The sequence below is a fragment of the Dermacentor variabilis genome, chromosome 2, assembly GCF_050947875.1.
Source record: "Dermacentor variabilis isolate Ectoservices chromosome 2, ASM5094787v1, whole genome shotgun sequence".
Lineage (NCBI taxonomy): Eukaryota > Metazoa > Arthropoda > Arachnida > Ixodida > Ixodidae > Dermacentor > Dermacentor variabilis.
Genome location: NC_134569.1, coordinates 120,397,109 through 120,415,950, shown reverse-complemented (window position 1 = coordinate 120,415,950; position 18,842 = coordinate 120,397,109). Strand labels below are relative to the sequence as shown.

Below are 18,842 nucleotides of genomic sequence, written 5' to 3'. Positions count from 1 at the left end.
AAGCGTTCGGCATCCCGTTTGCGCAATCGCAAGACATTCCTGTGAACAGTGGTGAACTGCTGCAAACAATAACCTATGTGCTTAGTCGGGCAGGCCCGCCACGGTTGCGTAACGTAGCTTTGTGGTTGCGCTGCTGAGCACGAGGAAGAGTGGGTTCAAGTCTCGTCGGCAGCATTCTTGCGGAAGCAGAATGCAAGAATGCTCGTGTACCGGTGTAATAAATGAGCATTAAAAAAACCCCCGGGAGGTCTAAAAAAGTTTGATACCCTTCATTACCTTATAATCAAATGGGCTGTTTCGTTACGTTGAGTTCTACAATTTAATTATGTTTTCTTTCTTCTTTTTTATTTGTTTCTATTTCTGTTCTTTCTTTTTTTTTCGTCAAGTGGGGAGAGTGCATATAGTAACTGGAGTGGCATTAGATGGCAGCGTGCCGTGTTCCATATGCGTCTTCACGTGACTTGCTGCTGTCACCGAGAGATGTACACCTGCTTTACTGCGTGGTATCTACTATCTATACAGCGCAGGAATATCTCCTTCAGGAAACGCTCAACCAATCTCCTTCTTCAGCTTTACGCTATCGCGAATAGCAGTAAGCACGCCCGTATGCACCACTCGTGCACCGGCTGGGCGGTGCTGAACGTCGGTCTCGATAACAGCGCTCGGCGGACGGGCACAGGCCTTGTCCCACAGCCGGGGCGACTCCCGTTCTCGGCTCAGCCTTCCTGGGCAAAATTTCGTGACCCGTTTAATACGAAACGTGGGTGGCGCGTCACGGTTGTGTGCCGATCCGGCGCTCACGGTCTGACGGCCGTCGAGGACAGACAAGTTTTCAGAACAGAAAAAGACAAAAGACATATGGTTTCTGGCCAAGCTGACTCATCACTGGTGCTTTAAAAGTGGCTGGAAAATACAACGCGGTGCAGCTTACTCATTAAATTGTGTCGGGCCGCTGTGGTTCAATCACAAAACATGAAAAAATTGCTATTGACCTTGCCCGTACTTTATTTTCCCCTCTCGGTACGTGAATGCCACTTTGTCTTGCTAACCACTGTGCTCACCGCTTTTAAAACAAAGCTTTCTTTGTCTATACTTTCTAGGTTTTGGAGTGGTCTGTTGAGTCAGTCAATATCTCGGCGAACATGTTTGGGGAGCTAACATATTCGAGCTACCTTGAAGCTAACATATTCAAGCTACCAAGCTAACTTCTCGATGAAAATGAGGGTGGGGGGATAACTTTACTAGTACTATTTTTTTTAATTAGGTCTGGAAGAATTATACAGAACTATATATTTGCCGAACAATCGCAGTGGTTTTGAATCCCTCGTTTACTGCTCTACTAATTAAGTGCCAAAACCGACTCGTATTGTTATTTGGGAAATTGCGTAAAGATGCGTGGCCGCCGGTCCCGTACAACCTCGTAGAGCGCCGGACGCTACGCTTCTTGACGTACTGCGCCACCGCGGAAGGTTAAAAAAAGAAAACCACGTAAGCACAGCAGAGACGTGGCTACGCCATACGGCTCGACTGATAACTGTTGAAGCGTCATTCAATACAAACGGAATCATTCTCAACTTCCGGCGGCGTTTTCTCTACTTCCTTTTCAAATAAAAAGATGTTGATCCATAAATGGTTTCACAAACAAAGGTTAAATTTGTTAATTTTCGCTTTTCCTTCCTGTTTGGTGATTGCCTCGGCTCTCTCTCTTAGTAGATCGCGTAATTTTTGAACTCCTTGCGACTCAATTTGCGGGAAAAGTGCTGTACAATTACAGAAAAACCAGACGAAACATTCATATTGCTTGTAGGTTAAACGATTATTGCAGGGTTTGATGACGGACGCTGTTTCGCATAATCTTACTTTCTACATTTCGAACCCATATCATGGGTATATGGTTTTGAGGAACTGCCAGCGTCGCGGCGAGCCGTCACTCGAGGAAGTAATGAGGCAAAAGGAAAAGTTAAACGCACCTAGCGTTATCTCAGGCCACAACTCGTTCCACGAGCATACAGACCAGCTTACTACGAACTGAATCCCTTTCCTCGTCCCCCGATGAGTCTAAATAAAGAAGGTTCAACTAGCGAAGCAACAGCGATGCGCGTGACCGTTGCAGTAGATGGTGGCAACTGAACGTATCTCGAGTTAATCGCGCGGGCTCCAAATCGACGAAAAAACTGGCCATCACAACCCAGGAGATGCCGATAACTACCGCAATCCAAGAGAGCGACAGAAGGGGAGGAAAGACAGGGAGGTTAGCCAGTTGAGTCCCAAAGGAGTGAAAGAGTGAAAGATGAAAGAGTGAAAAGAGTGAAATGTTGACCTCCGTATAGCTGTCAAGTCTCAAGCTTGATTTAGCGGCGCTTTAGGAATGTGTGTGAGGAGTGATGGCGTGGGGTAGGGGGAGGGGGAGGTATGCCACGTAAATTCGGGCGGGGGGGGGGCACCCCAGCCCCCCCCCCGGATACGTGCCTAGCTACCCTACACTTGGGGAGGGGAAAGGGAAATAATAAATAAGACGGAAAGAGAAGGCGGGGGGGGCACCCCAGCCTCTCCCCTCCCCCCCCGGATACGTGCCTAGCTACCCTACACTTGGGGAGGGGAAAGGGAAATAATAAATAAGACGGAAAGAGAAGAAAAATAATGAAGAGTCAGTCATTCACAGAGTCAGTCGCAGAGGAATGTCCACTGTCACAAGCGCTTCGCATGCAGCCTTCCGCATGCAAGAATGCATAGGCCATGGTCCCAAAATCTTTTCTTGCGAGAGCATTCTATTATCTAATAGGCTGAGTTAAGCTCGTAGAGAACGTCATTGAGCGTCAAAGGATGCGAAATGGCATAAAAGGCGCTCTAGAGTCTCATCGCACCCACACTAATTGCATGCCGCACTGTTGGTCATTCCTATTAGGAAAAAATTGGAAGTTGTGAATGCGACGCCCAACCACACGCGACACAGTAAAGTTGTTTCGCGGCGGGAGGGTCAAGGTGGCGGGTGAAGTCGCAAGTTGGAGTCGAGAGAGTGCAAGCGTGTGTTGGTGGAACCCGCTGAATTTCATCGTAGAAGTGTGATGTGGCGAGGAAGTGACTGAAGCTGCCGCGCAGCATCCGTTCTTGGGATGGGTATAGACACCAGCTGATGTTTTTGATGAGCCAAGCGAGCAGTTTCGAAATATACATCGTTTCTTATCAAAAAAAGAAATTAATTTTGTGGTCTTACGTGTCAGAACTATGGCATGATTATGAAGCAAGCGATAGTGGGGGACTCCGGATTAATTTTGACCATCTGGAGTTTTTTAACCTGCAACTAAATCTAAGTACACGGGAGAGTTTTCCCGTTTCGCCGACATCAAGATGCAGCCGCCGGGGCCTGGAATCGAACTCTCGACATCATGCTTAACGGCGCAACGCCATAGCAGCTAAACCTAAGCGGCAGGTACTTTCCATATTCAATAACACGAAAAGACACACGAATATGTCCAAGCCCAAACGAGACAAGTACGATGAGAAAAAATTCGCGAACGAGATTGATAAAGGGACAATCAATCAAATTAAAGCTTCTGACGAGTGATTTCAACAGAAAAGCAGCTCGTCGCCGCGCCAAATACCGTATCACCATGGATTCGGAAAGAAAGAGATCGGAGCTACAGCTTTACCTCATTTGCGGTCTGGTTGACGGAGAATTTGCCCGAAGCAGCGAAAGATTACTATCGATTTCTCTGGCCCCCACTCTAGGGCGCGGCGGAAAACAACGCGTACACCGCGTTGCCACGCGAAGTCTACAAATTACTGCGGCAGATACTACAACGTGCTCACAATATTCATTTTCTATGCCTCTCGCTTATCGCTCGTCGTCACCCGCTCACGTTGAAAAACGTGTTATCGTGGCTTTGCGCAAACGGGAAACCCGCCCACTTTTCCGCGATAAACGAATGGGCGACGACGACCATGGTGGCCACCCGTTTCGAAAGAACCGCTGAAGCGTCGACGGGCGCACTTCGCTGCAACGAAGCCTCACGCGCGCAAACCACCAATTATCGGAGCGCAGCACACGTCTCACGTCCGCCTGTCAAGTTTAATGAAGATAAAGCGCGCCAAGGTGGGCGAACCCCTTTCGGTCCGTTCGTTTCCGGGTTACCGGGACGAAGAAGGTTATGCGCCAATATACGCCTCGCTCCAGAATGCCAGCCACGAAGCATGTGCGGCAACATGTTGCAACACACGCGGCGTATACACTGCAGTATCGCGCGAAGCGTGGTTCGCCCATGTGTGTTCGGTTGTTTAGCACGTTCCTTTTGGCTGTAAAGCGAACCAAATACGAGGGCGGCTCTCTTCTATCTACTTGATTGAAGACAGTCCTTACGACGGCAATAAAAAAAAAATAATAACCGCGCTTGTCCGTTCTACTTCGCGTTGTTTTCCAACCGATTATGCCACGCCCTGAGACAAGGCTTCCTTGCTTCCCTGGCGAACCGCGCACAGCTGTGTGGCAGCGTGGAGCAACGTGAGAGAACTGCAAATGGCAAAGAGCTCGTGACAGGTCCGCGGCGCGCCTGACTGCTGCTACAAAAATGCCACAGTTTCACAAAGTCCAGATCCGGAGCGAAACCTTCGCTCCTATACGTATCCGCTTAAGATCCTTCTCCATGGCACGCAACGAATCGCGTGAGGCTTTCTATGCAAAAGGCATTTCGCATGCCGCTTCCTAGGAGCAATATAAGATACAAAGCGGCGAAGGAATGAACGAAGGCCACCACTCCGTGGCGTGCAAACAGTGCCAGTGCTTGGAGATCGTCCGAGAACTCACGCAATTGCGATGCCGGCGTAATGAATAGCCAAAACCACGCCGCACGCGCGGTTGCCATCCTTGAAGGCGGATAATGACGCCCGATTTGAATGCAGCGCTCCCAAATGGCGGGCTTGATGCCGCGTTCCAGCTTCCCCTTCCGTCCGTCGACACATAATACGTCGCCGCATTTAGATCTCCATTCACATCTGCTTTGTCTCTGGTCTCTTCGGATTTTCCCCCGAAAAGCTGGCGGTGCGAGCCAAAGAAAGAGAGAAGGAAAGAAAGAAAGCTTCCTACTTTTAGTCGCCGTCCGGTATAGAGCTCCGACACCTGCTGAAAAAGAAGACAGAAAGAAAAGCAGTAGGCCGTGCGGTCCAAGCGCCGCGGAAACCTCATCGACCATTCAAGAAAAGGGGCGTTGGCCGCCAGCCCGCGCTTTGGGACGTAAGTGGCTGTGAACAATGGTCACTCGTCGATCAGCTGCCTAGGGCCCAGCCGGCTGCAGCTACACACTTGGCGCGTTAACGGGGCGAGCGAGCGCACACCCAGCGGCGTGTAGCCACGAGGGGCTTGCGAGTATACGTACGACGCAGCGTGAGGCCGCTTTTGGCTGCGGGGTGAGCCGCGCGTCTCGCTTCCCGTTCCAGCCGGAGCGCGCGGTGGCAGCCCCCTTGCAACGCCGTTGTTGTTACGAGGTCGCGAGACCTTGGTGTCGGCCGCAGGCGACGGCGTCTTGCGGTCTGCGGCACGTCCTTTGGAGGTCGTCGATGGCGGGGCGCGATCGACTTCCGCGCGCGCGCCTCCGCCGTGGAGAGAGGCGAGCATGCTCGCCGCTGCTGCTGCTGCTGCCACAGGCGTTGCCCCTACGTGCTCACCACTGCCGTTGCACGCTGAGCAGCTGCTTTAATTGCTGTGCCTCTCGTCGTGTTTCTAGCGTGTGCGGTCGGTGGAACGCGCGCCCGTCTGTATCGTATACCTCGACACTGCTCGGAGCGGCGTGATGGAAAGGGAGAATGCAAGAACTGCCCTTCAGCAATTTGCCAACGAGAAAGCTCGCGTTTGGAAGGTCCCAAGCGATTCCTCTTACGCGGATGGGAAAGCAATAGACAAAGCACTTCAACAACGGCCGGCGAGAAAGTTTAACGGTGGAAGGTCCCGAAGGCTGCTTAGGTGGTGTACGAGAAAGGGGAACCCGAGTAATGAGGAGCTTGGCGTCGACCAATTTCCGGCGCGATCGGTCTTTTTCTTTTTTCTTCCACGAAACAGTTCCAGCTGTCCTTAATGTACTACGTCGAACAAAACAAAAACCAAAACCCCAATAATCTCTGGTGTTCGCCGGCACTATTCCATCGGCACGTAGCGCTGCCATGTACCTTGCAGTGTAGGTGGCGTAAAAGCACGGGTGGCGCTATCGGTGCCTTGCAGGCACTGGCAGACAGTGTTGGCACCTTTCGGAAGGGCAGCAGCAGTGTTGGCGAGTTGGACGTTGTGGATACAACCTCGCTGATATAAATGCTAGAAATTAACAGGTACGTATCCTCTATAGCGCTGTGCAATTACTTCCCGTGCGTGAGTCTTGCGTAAGCTTTTGAGGCAACCGCAGAAACCCGAGACCCTGGAGACATTCTGTCTGTCGCCGATGTTAAAATGCGAAAACCTAGATGTGCATTTAGCGCACTGTGATCTATCTCGCGCGCGCGCAATTTCAGAACCGCTAGCAATGACACAACTTCATTTAGAACTCAACTATACAGCAATGAAAAATGCTATACTTTGGCGCTCCGAGAAAGTAGTAGTAGTAGTATAAACTTTTATTTAAAAAAAAATCACATTCAGGTCCAGTGGGTGGGCTGTGCAGATAACTTGACCAACTTGTCGTTCGACCAACTTGACTTTGCGAGTACACTGTTATCGTAAGTAGGGGCAACAAGAATGTTTACCTTAAGTCGTTGCTGCACCATTACCGTGAATTCTTCGCAATGCCTTTATTGACTTACTGCTCAGTGCCGAATGACAGCCGACGGTCAGAAGTAAGTTTTGGTTTCAGTTTAGTTTACTACACATAATTGTGCTTGCAAAATGTGGATTGTGCATGCAGAGGAAGGTCCCAGAGTCAACAGACTGCAAAGGGGACCTCCCGTTTAACATTGTTTGGTCACATACAGTTGCTGTGTATTGAATACACATCAGCTATAAGTAATTAAAAGAAGGAAAAAAAACAATTAAGATACGACTAAAGCCATTAGCCAACATGACAATATTGTTTTTATCAACACATAACTGTTATTTTCAACAATACATCGAGTGCAAAACTTTACGGAGGTTTAATTTATGTTTGTAAAAGTCAAGTGGTAGTCCTTCACATCAGTAGGTGTTGAATTCCATAGTAACGTGTCTGAACATTTGGTAATAAATTTTCCATAATTATTGGTATATTTTGGTAATAAGTAGCTCTTGTTAGAAGCGAATCGAATGGACCTTCAGTGAAGAACCAACTGGCTGTCAGTAATTATTGGGAAAGGGAGGTTCGCGCTCACAGATTTATGCACAAGTATTCCAAACGAATTTCTTTAGCCTCTTACAGAAAAAATAAAGGCACCGTGAGAACTGAGCAAAGGAGATGCGTCTGATGTGTAAATGCTACGTTTGATAATGCGAACTGCCTGATTTTGGGTGAGATAATTCAGACAGCGTAACATGCATCGTAAATCAAACGAAACAGGAGATGCAACACTAGCACACATTTTTCAGAGATTACGCGATCGTTCCGCATAAACTTACACATACGAAATGTTATTGCGAGCTTTCTATCATTTACACGGCTGCGAACTTCAAAGCGGATTTATTAAAGGCCGCAAAGTAACGTACTTATTTTTAATCCCCTTCTAATCCAAATGGAATGGAAGATCTCTCACTGAGAACGATGCCTTAGAACGACGGCCTCACACATCGCAGGAGCTGAAGGACGCTGCTGCAGCTTCTGAAGCCAAGCGGATTTACGCAGCGAGCATCTGAGAGACAGTTAGGTCACCTGCGTCTCCAGAACATCTGAACTATGTCCTCACTCCCCCTCAAAAGGCCAGGATGGTTGTCATTTCAGAATTAAAATGTGATTACAGGCGTGCCTAGATATTTGATACACGGGTAACACGAAGACGTCTAACTGCGAAAGAGGGAGAGAGAATGCAGAGCTATAGAGTTGAGCGTTCGGATACACCATGCGAATTGAAAGAAAGTGTGTACAAAAGCTTGAAGTCCGGCGTTCGATACCTGGATGCGGCGGCCGCATCATCATCACCATCATAATGTCATCCTGTGTTTATGTCCACTGCACCCAGGACGAAGGCCTCTACCAGCGATCTCGAATTCGTGTCTTGGTAAAGCACCGCAGTTGGTCGAGCTTAGTGTGAAACCCTCTTCTATACGCCGCACATAATAAATGGGGTGTTGCTTCCGCACGTTGCAATGTGTCAACCGTCATAAACTTCTGTCTGTCAACCGTCTTTACAAGTACGCATTATTTAGTCCGGGCACTGCCCACGCTGTGCCCTCGGCGTTAAGCCATTAATGCGCGATCACGATCCTTACATTTTGCCTTTTTGCCCCCTGTGTTGGTGATCGCATCGTGAACTGACCCGCAAGCACGTCTGCAAACTCACTTGCAACCGTCTAGCAAGCAATAAGGTGGCTTTTTCTGTCATCACGTCATGTCATTGGGACAAGAAATAAACTTAAATGAACTGAAAACAACCATCGAGTGGATTCTGCTCAAACACCCAAAGAAGATAAAGAGAAGGAGAACACCAGGAAGGTATATAGGTGGACCAGATTGGTGTCCAGTGTGGTACACTCTACACGCGAGATACGTACCGTGGGATGGCATAGAAAAAGCAACAACGGGACAGGGTGAACAGTGCGCGCACTCGTAATGATACAAGCAAAACTAGAGCCGGTTGCTGTATAGCACTCAAAAGCCGCAGTAGAAATCTCTCTTTCTCTCCTTTCTTTTCTTTCTTTTCCTTTTTATTTCGCAGCGCCAGCGAAATGTGCCCACGGCACTTGAATTCTTACCCATGAAAACGGCCTATAATTGCTCCAGTCGAAGATATAGTGCCCGTAATTACAACAATGCGACCCGTGCATGGACGTCCCTGCTGGCCAATGGCTCATTCCGTGCTCGGCCCGAGTCTCCCGTCAAGAAGCACTCGCGACGCAGTGACATGATATCGCGGGGCGAGAGGACTCTGATTGACCTGCGAGCCCTACCGCTCTTCTTTGCTACGGCTGGTGGCAACGCTTCGCACATACCAACGTGCGACTGTCCGATCTACGGCAGGATCCGTGCAAGAGAGCGCTGCATCGACACGGTTTCTTTGTCTGCTTCGGTTCTCGTGTCGTCGGTCCGGCGGCCCCTGATTGCAACTGAGACGCGCCGTGGCCCCGTTCCGATTCGTTCAAGTTCCAATATCCAGTGCACCTCGAGAAAATTTTAGAGCGAAACATTAATTCCAGAACCACAGAAGCTGCGCGCGCCCGTCGTGCGAAATCGGCTGAATTCGGGAGCGCGACTGAAGGCGTGAATGAAATTTCAGTAAGCACTAAATTGAGGAAATCGAGAAAATTACTGCCGATTTCATCTAAGCACAACGTCAAGTTCTTTGCACGAAGCGTCCATCCCGTTTAGGAACACAAGGAGAAAACCTACTGACCGTGATGGGTACACTTCAAGATTATTAACCATAGATCTGCGTTTATATTGATATCACGGAGCGCGAGACGGTCGGTGTAACGAGCGCCGGCGTAAATTGTCTTATATTAAATAAGCAAAACTCTAGAGGCGTGCAGAAACGTCCGTTCAACAGCATAGCGCGTCGTCAGGAATATCAAGAAGTTGCACGGAGAGTGGGGCACGCTTTTACGTATACCAAAGCCTCTGCTACGCGTCACCAATCGAAAGCACGAGGCGGACCTGCTCGACCAATCAAATGGTGCGGGCCGCTGGTGTCGCAAAAGTAAACGCAATCAATTTCCGTCAGCCCGTCGACAGCCAAATTGCCCAAGCAATATACTTCAGTTGACAACGCCCGCGAGATTGTCCAAGTTCTCCACTCGTATACGAACGGAACCAATTGTACGCGTGACAAGCAGTCAGATTCGTCACGCTTATCGCAGCCTTCAGCATTTCTGTACCGCTTCGATCTCCATTCGGCGAACAAATCGCGAACATCTCTCCTGGCGCACGTATAAGTACATGCGCAGTGGCCTTTAGAGTCCCCGACCCTCTATCGCGAATTCCTCGCAGAGCGATTCACTTATCGGAGCGCAGTTTTACTGCCCGTCTTTTTAAAGAAGCCGCGACGGCCCCCGAACAGAAAGAAAGTTCAAAACATCGGACACTTCCCAAATAGCCTGAGCGAGCACGGTTTTTTTGTTTTCTTTCCTTTTTTTTTACGCGTAGCACGGGTATACACATGCCACTTCCGCATGGTGAATGCGACGGCCGCAACGCGCTTCTTTCGTTTAACTACCCTCCTTTCCCTCTCTCACTCGCCTCTCTCTTCGACATTTATTGCTGCCGTGACAGGCACACACGAACGCTCGCGTTGATACCCGTTCTCCGTCGCCACACGCTTCGCGTGCTGTGCAGCGTATGTACGCCAACATCGGGGAATCACACGTCTAGAGGGGTTTAGGTATGCGGCTCTTATTCATTATACGGTTAACCGCGTTTTCACATCGCTCTTTTTTTCTGTCTCTTTCTTGACAGTTTGTTTGTTTGTTTTTCGCTTTCGTGTGACTTCAAGCTTGACGGGCAGAAATTTAGGGCCACTGCGTCGCGCTTGAAGAACAGCTGAAAAAAAAAAAATGAAACGCTGTGGAGCGAAAGCGAAACTCGTACCGTGTAGAAGTGGCACCGAAGCTGTACATCTGCGCAGCCCTACTAGTTGAGCGAGAATAAAAAATTGTAAAAAAAAGAACGAGTAAACTAGCCGAAACGTGCGTTTAACCCAGTAGTGCTACAGTGCTCGTTTTCTTCTTCTATTTTTTTTTTTTGTCGTTGCATACCATGCTGCTACTATAGACAGAGACTGTCGCAGGCGTCGCGAAAGCCACGTTTTCGCTTTAACAGCTGCTTTCGTTTTTGCCGCGATGCATTAAACGTGCCTTAATGGGCTCGCTGCCACCCCGAGGAGTTTCGGAGCGCATGACAGGCGCGGGAACTGGGAAAGAAGAGAGAGAGAGAGAGAGAGAGAGAGAGAGAGAGAGAGAGAGAGAGGCACGCAAGCGAGCAAGTTCGCAGAGGATGAAAAAATGATGGAGAGAAAGCAGTCTCCCTTCGTTTTATCTTCTTTTATTAATAATTAAACTAAGCACAAGGAAAATAAGGAGGCCGCCAGACGGGTACGACGCATTGAAGAAGGAAGAAATGTGCGGGAAGTGGATGCGGTCATTAAGTCTCGGAAGCTGAGTTATTGGACCGCTTCGCGAAACAGGAATTTTATCGCCTCGGTCTGAACGAAGTTAGCAACACCTTCGGAATACGCTGCACTGGCGAAAGCGTCTATGCAGTGCATAATGCTATCCCGTTGGCCCGTCGACATATTCGGGAGACGTCTCTCAAAACGAGATGAGATTGCAATATTAAAGTTCTTTTTTTTTTCCTGTTGTTGTTTTGCGGTGTACGGAAACACTAATAACTTGGAGAGCAAGCACGGACAAGTCGTCTATTATACGCATCATTAAGAAAGGGAGTTTTCATATTTTTTAAAGATGAATGTAACTTTTGTTATAACAGATGTGCAGTTAATGTAGTAATCCCGATATGAAAAAGGGCTGCAGCTGCGATCACCTGAATATGGATGAATCTGAGTTAGTCACGCGTTATTTTATTTCTGCTGTGACATCAAACTGGACAAGTTTGTTGAAATCTCTTGTTACGATTAATTCAACGCTGTCTACTGGTTTCTATCTCAGTCCATGTCCTAAAATCAAGTTATTTGATTTTCATTCGCAAATATATTTTTCCCTATTGCAAAAGATATAGTGATAGTGTAGCATATGGAGTAGAACTATGAGTTTTCGGCTCCATCTCCAATCGGGCATGATTTTTTTTTTTTTTCGTATGTGATAGAAATAAAAAAAATGACATTCGCGTAAAAAGTACGTCTCGTACATCGACATAAGGGATTATTTCACCTTACTAACAGGTGCGCCTTCCTCTTCATTCTTTTTTTCGTTATCTCCTTCGTATTCTTTTTCTATCTCTCTTTTTTTCTATTTCCCTTCTCTTCAAGCGGGTGGGCATGGTGTCACTTTTAGTATACACTTGTGAGCCCGCTTGTCTCTCTTTTTGTGTGTTTTTATATTGTTACGTAGGAAGCCGCAGACGAAAAGCTATATACAAGTGTATTTACAGGGAAATAGGCCGCACTTGGCCGAGAGGCAACAACCCGCGCTAGCCTCCAATCGTCGTCGTCGTCTTCTCACCGCTCGCCTCTTCGTCATGGGAAGTACTGTTCCGTAGCAATATGTTTACTCGGATAATCATAATCATCATCACCAATAAACATGAAGTTTAAGGAAGATATACTACAAAAGGAAATCTGCTATCGTCAAAAGTTATTTCAGCAATTTTTTACGAGCGTTCAGATTGTCATCTACATGTTACGCGTATTGCACACTAGATTTGGCTCGCAGAAAACGCCCAGTTCTGATTCTGCGTCTAACCGAATTTTACAAACGGCACTATGGGCGTCGCAAGCTGAAATAATCGCTTATACGCGAAGAAGCTTTCTGTCTTCCTTTGTGCATCTTTCGACGAAATATGACAGAACAAGCAGCATCGATTACGTATTGCGGGCTATAATTTTGAAGGTACATACATGTAATAAACACAATATTATTTCTCTGGCAGGAGGATATTGTAAAGCAAGGATCATTGATCGAGACCTCGTAAACGCAAGGGTGCAAGCTTCTAAACTGGACGTTTAGCTCCTGCTAGCGATCACTAGCTTTGAAAAACGTTGTTTCAATTAGTATTAAAGAAGATAGCGAGGCCGGCATTATAAAACATTTGAAAACATGAGAAATACTTAACTCTAGTCGTTATGGGTTGACTAGATACCGTCCTATCGCCGACTATGGGCTGTAATAACCACAGCATATTCCTTTTTTCCCCTTGTTTCTTTTCTGCAGGATCGCGCAATATTAAGCAAGGTGGAATCAACGTGTGACGCGAAGTAAGTGGCCTTAGTTGTAGTTCAGTGAGGGGTTATACTGTTATTCTGTGTTTGTACTTCCGTACTCTATTACACTTTACATACCCTCTGCAAGCACTGTGCGTGCGCATTCACGCACGTATATTTAGAACATTCTTCATGCCACCTTAGCTTATCTTTTTTTGACCACTGAACAATTTATCGTTTGTGAATATGCCGGCGATACGGTAGTTATCAAAGGTCTCAATGTCCTCCCAATCAGTCGACCACTCGTGCTTGGCTGATGTAACTAACCATGCGAAAGTGACACGAGGGAGTTTACGCAGCCTTGCTTGACATGGTTTGCATGGCTTTCAATGAGCGTGTTATTTAATTTTGTAATATCAGAAATTGTATGAATATATACAGTACTCGACATTTTATTTTCTTTATTATATTTTTCCCGGGAAAGTCTAGACAGTCACCGTCATGTAAGAAGCTACGGGGGCTTCCTTTGAATACATGGTAATTAAATAGACATAACACCATCCTCCCATGCTCGGTGCCTATACACTTTACAAAGAACGCGTGCCCTTGAAATTTCGCTGTAGCCTGTCAGTTTGCATTGGCAGGCGTACGGCCCTGGGTCAGTTTCTATATTACACCGTCGCAGAAGCTGCACGGTATACCGTGCTGCTTGGTATACAAAGCGTCAGCAACTCTGGCTCATGCGAACATGTGCGTTCGCTCACCACCTTTGCTCACGTCATGAGTTCGTATCGAGAGCAAGGGCGCCAGCTAAGCTAGTGGGATTACTACAGCTGCTAGGCGCGTCAGTAACACGTGGATCTGACACTGTTGAATACTGTCGATGTGACAGACTTGTAGCCCTTCAAACAGCACGTAGAAATTTACGCCGCATGCAACTCGATAGCTAAATAGCTTACTGCTGAATATATTGCACACTACCTATAGTCATTTACACAGAGTAGAAGGATATCTACCGCCTTTATGGCTTCGCACCTTTCGGCCTAGAGGCACCCATGAGACACAAGGTTTCCAAGCTTGCACCAGCACGTTCCTCATCACCGAGAACTAATTATTAGCCCTGTTTGAGCAAGAGCATGCACTTTATTATAACCATTAGGTTGCGATACATGATCGGAAATTATAAGGTTTCGCTTCTCGACTTCTTCGGCTAGGTTCTTTGTAGGCGAATGAGGGTATGGTTAATCACCCTGGAAAGGGTCAAGCGCTGTAATTATGAGCGCACCATCAGACGTAACGTCAAAAGCTTAATGCGGCTCTCGCTCCTCCACAAGACTGTAATCTATCGAGGCAGTCTTGCAGGTCTGCCAAGATGGAGCGTTATGCAGAAGTGAGTGCCATAATTCACACGGTCTACACAGACTACACGTGATAGCAAGTGTGAAATCATACCACGAAGTGGTTCCTTTCATTATGCACAGCGGCATGATAACGTTATACTAGTATGTTTTTACTCGGGTTCACCGAAATACGGCCTTTGCCGTTGTGCAGTTCAAGTTCCGCTCCATAAGAGAACATTTCATAGTTGTAGTGGAAAGAGATGGTGAGGAAATGCTTTGGGGCGAAACAAAAGGAATATAAATGAGTCCCACAATGTTGGTCTGCTTGCTATATGAACTGCATGTGCGCTAGGGTAGCTGAGAGAGTCGTTCTTGTTACTGTGGAACCATTTAGTGCATTCCCGGTAGTTCCGTTTTTCTGTTTGCTAGATCTCGTCTTCGATGTCTCGATGTAATGAACGCTTACACACTCGTATATTCTATTAAGATTTCATACGTCGTGTTCCGGGATGGCCCCGCACTCTGCATTGCATTTTAGACATTGTGATAGGGTGAGGGAGGGGAGAAGGGGGGGGCGGAGCGCACGAAGGACAGCTCCTCGTTGAACTTTTGTGATTACAATAAGACCGTAGTACATCTTCTTGCCTACAGTCATCCTTTTGACACAATTTGCGTGTTGCTTTAAGCCGACTGGATGGCACAGCCTTCACGAAAGAAAATATATCGGAACCATGGACTCGGCCGTCATCCGCGAAGAAAGCCACCAGAGCACTGCTGCACTATTTAAAGAAGACTGGGTCGTGCGACCACCTTTGATTGCACGGTGAACGCTGTTCGTACGCAAGCATCACTTCTTATCCAATTTTTTCCCTTCTTTCTCCCCCCTTTCTTTTCTCTGTTCTTCCCGCATACCACGCCGCCAGTGCAGGGTAACAAAAGGGGTGGTCAACCTCCCCTGCCTTTTCTTTTTCTTTCTCTATCTCGCTCTCGCTGGACGTCGTTGTAACGTAAATATGACGGTGGGAAGAATAACTACGGAGTTTCCGAAGCAAACATAGTGCATTCAGCCGGCGTCGTGGTCTCTTGCTTCCGAGCGGCATGGCTATACGGAAGGATTCACATCGACATGGCATATCGTAGCCACCGCCGCGAAAATAAGCGCCGACGGTATGGCATACAACTTCCATCGTCGATCTGAGCCACTAGCTATCGCACCCAGCACGCACGAAACCCGGAAAGACGTCATCACCGATAGCAATAACAACGACAACGCATCAAAGAGAGCGTATCAATCAAGTAGACTTTCAGCATAATTAGACGACTTTTGAAAAAAAAAACAAGAAGATAAGTTATTTTCGAGCAAGAACTTTTCATTCGTTTAAAAGTTCCTGGGGATTCGTGTTTTTCCTGCTCTTTCACGCGCGTTCGTACTCCATGCGCTAACATAGAAAAATCGTGTTTAGATGTCGCCCGGTGCATTCCCTTCGTCGGTCGGTATCATATGGTCTCCAATGCCGCGTTTCTTTAGAGTACGTTGTTGCAACTGGCACACTGTACGTGATTTGCAGTTCAACAAAGCGAGTTTAGATACTCTACGCCGCTTTCTTCAATAATAATCTTAGGCTTGTCTCTCAAAAATTGTTTGCTTTTCAATACCTCTGTGAGAAAAGTAGATCGATTTGACACGAGCTTATATTGTTTTGTCATGCAGAAAAACTTCCACTCTTTCGCGTTTTTGAAAAATAAGAAAGCGCGAGTGAACATGTTATGTGAATATAGATTGCGCTCCTAGAACAAAAAAAAAGTCTCTTACTCGCATACGAAGTCGTTTATGAGGTTACGTAAACGTGGAAAAATAGGCTACCGAAAGAACCCACTGTAGTACTGAGAACAATAAGCCAATGCGGTTAAGAACCATAATATAAGACAAAATTCATTGTCGCCATGCCCAACACATGTCAATTTTACGTTAACGACAGAAGTGAAAGAAATGCGTGCTTCAATATTATTTGATTTATGAAATGAACAATGGCAGGAACGAAAGAGATAACTCGCTTCAGAGAAAGGCAATGAAGGAATGTTCGGCATAAACCGCGAGAATGACTACTACTGCGGGAGATGTTGTGGTCGGTACTAGAAAAATCTATATTTTCCCATTGCCGAATTCATCCCACAACTGATACATCGAAGAAAATGGAGCCGGGGCTCACCTGAAGCAGCTTCATCCCGGCGATCGTGGTTTCGCGTGCGAAGCGAAGCAAACCAAAACACAGCAAGAAGAAGCGTCTGGCGAGAACCTATCGACGTTCACACACGGAAAACACTCTCCGGTCGACGGCGCCGAGCGGCGCTTTCAAATCACCGGCTGCAGCGGCGCGAGGTCCGAGCAGTAAATGGCAGTCGGCGTCGACGCGAGCGAATCGCTTCGCTCTATGCCAACGAGTCGACGACGGTCGGTCGAGTCGTGTCGTGTCGAGGGGTAGCACCCTTTAGGAGCCCGCAAGGATCGATCTGCTGCTTCGCGAGAGGACTGCGCCGGCTGCTCTGGACGCGGAGTGCTTTTTGTCGCGCCGGCTGCGTCTGGCGGGGAAGAGTTTCTCGCCTTTCCTTTGCTTTTGCTTTCTTACACACCGAGGCTGCGGGCAAAGCGCTCTCGCACTTGCACTTGCCCAACGAGGCCGCACGGCTACCTCCTCCCTCCGCCCCTCTCTCGCTCACCTCGCCGCCGAACGCTCTCGCTACATCGCTGCGCTGGCCGCCATGCATTCGGCACAGAAGCCACGCGCGCCGCAAAAGCCGCCGCTTTCTCCGTGAGGGTCGCCTTCTCTGCTGAACTCGGAGGTTCCCCCTCTCTTTCTCTCACTGCTTGCGTGCGCGCCATGCGAGTCAAGCTCACTGTACTGCCTGCTTTAACAACACCTCCCTCCCCCGCCCCCCTTTATCCTCACGCCATCCAGCACGTAACCCCTGCATTTAACTGGTCCCCTTGAGTTTCTGCGTCGTGTAACGTTTGCAATACTCGGAGATGCCAGCGAACGAGTAAGCAAGCGGCGGTGTTTCCTGCAGATCCGTCGTGCCTGGTGGTGCGGCCTCGCGCGGCCGTTCCGTAATCCTCTCGCAGTTCGCTCCACCAAAGGCGGCGATTCGGATTCGCTTGCGTTACTCGTGATGAGCAGCATACTGTCACCTCCTCTCCCACGAACGTCGACAGATTCTTTCTTCGACCCTCCACCTCTTCCCATCTACCATCCCCAATTCATTCTTTTATTACTTTTTTTTTCCTGAGTTGCCAGCGCTTTTGTATTGAAATGATTCGCAGTCATTGAAAAGAGAAAAGGAGCGTGAAGCCTGGCGCGGTAGAGAAGGGCCACTGGTGGAGAGGTGTAATTTGGCCGCGAGCATTAAGCGCCAATGAGGCAAATCTTCTCTCTCTCTCGCTCTCCCTTTCCGCTGGCCTAATGATGGCAGACGTTCAGTAGGTGTCATGCGCAGTTCATTATGAGCATCGCTTAATGCTCAGAGATAGATGGCCGCCGTGCTGCCGTGGAGTGAAGGGCAGCCGCTTCCCAAGACCACCCGCAGTATGGAGACGTGATTTGGCCGACCTGGCCACAGCAGCGTGACCTACAAATTTAACTTTGTCCGCGCAAACGTTGCAAGCATTGCGCTTGATTTGAATACACGCAGATAGTTTAGACACGTTTGAATGCGCTACATTAAGTGTGCATTTTACGTGCTTCCTTCCTTTTATTTTTGGTTGTTTTTTAGCTATTGCAAACAGACGTCACATGCTTTCTTACATAACTCAGCGCGGCAAGAGAGCGTGTAAGCCTTATGAGGCGCGAATAAGTAAATACGGCCAAGCCAATACAGCTATTACAATAAGGGAGCATGGACGTAGTTGTTTTTATCATTTGCAAGTATACAAATTACAAATACAAATAACTACACCGGGAAAATTGTTAGGTGGAACGGTATAGACGCTAAATAGAAAAAAAAAACAGAAACAAGAAACGAAAAATATTTTTGCTCCATGTCAGGGTTCTGCCACCAGCCGCTGAAAACTATAACTGAGAAAATATTACTTGCAGACTGTGCTTACCTTTGTAACAAGAGAACGGTTTCTGCAAAAGCAGGAAATGCAAAGTCCCTTGCAGACACTAGCTGAACCTAGAGTCGCTAAAGAAATAAATAAATTGACTGTGCAGCCCGAAATTATTCAGAATCGGTGTCAAAAGTGACGTCGGAACGAGCAGATGACGCTCGCTGCAGCAATTTACGAGGCTGCGATGATTACTCGACGAAAAAAAAAGTTTTTGATGGACAATAGGAGAATTAAAAAAGGAAAGTGGGGAGGGGAGGAAGGGAGTGTGATGATCATGCGAGTAGATACGGTATGTACATCATGTACAAGCAACAACAGATACGATCGCCACGTTCTCCTGCGCGCATCGTCGTACGTGTACGCAGGGAAGAGTGTGTGTGCGCAGGAAAGACAAAACAAAATGCATGTTTGAGGATATCGCGGCCGCT

General features: G+C 47.8%; 1 protein-coding gene across 1 annotated transcript in view; it reads right to left on the bottom strand.

Annotated features, from left to right (window-relative positions):
* The window catches only part of LOC142572635 (uncharacterized), a 70,974-nt gene extending 54,126 nt beyond the window's left edge, over nucleotides 1-16,848 (bottom strand). The window contains exon 1 of the mRNA XM_075681887.1: nucleotides 16,520-16,848. Within this exon, the coding sequence (XP_075538002.1) occupies nucleotides 16,520-16,534 (15 nt within the window). The 5' untranslated portion in view covers nucleotides 16,535-16,848. The remainder of the gene's footprint in view (nucleotides 1-16,519) is intronic.
* Between the last annotated feature and the right edge of the window lie 1,994 nt (nucleotides 16,849-18,842).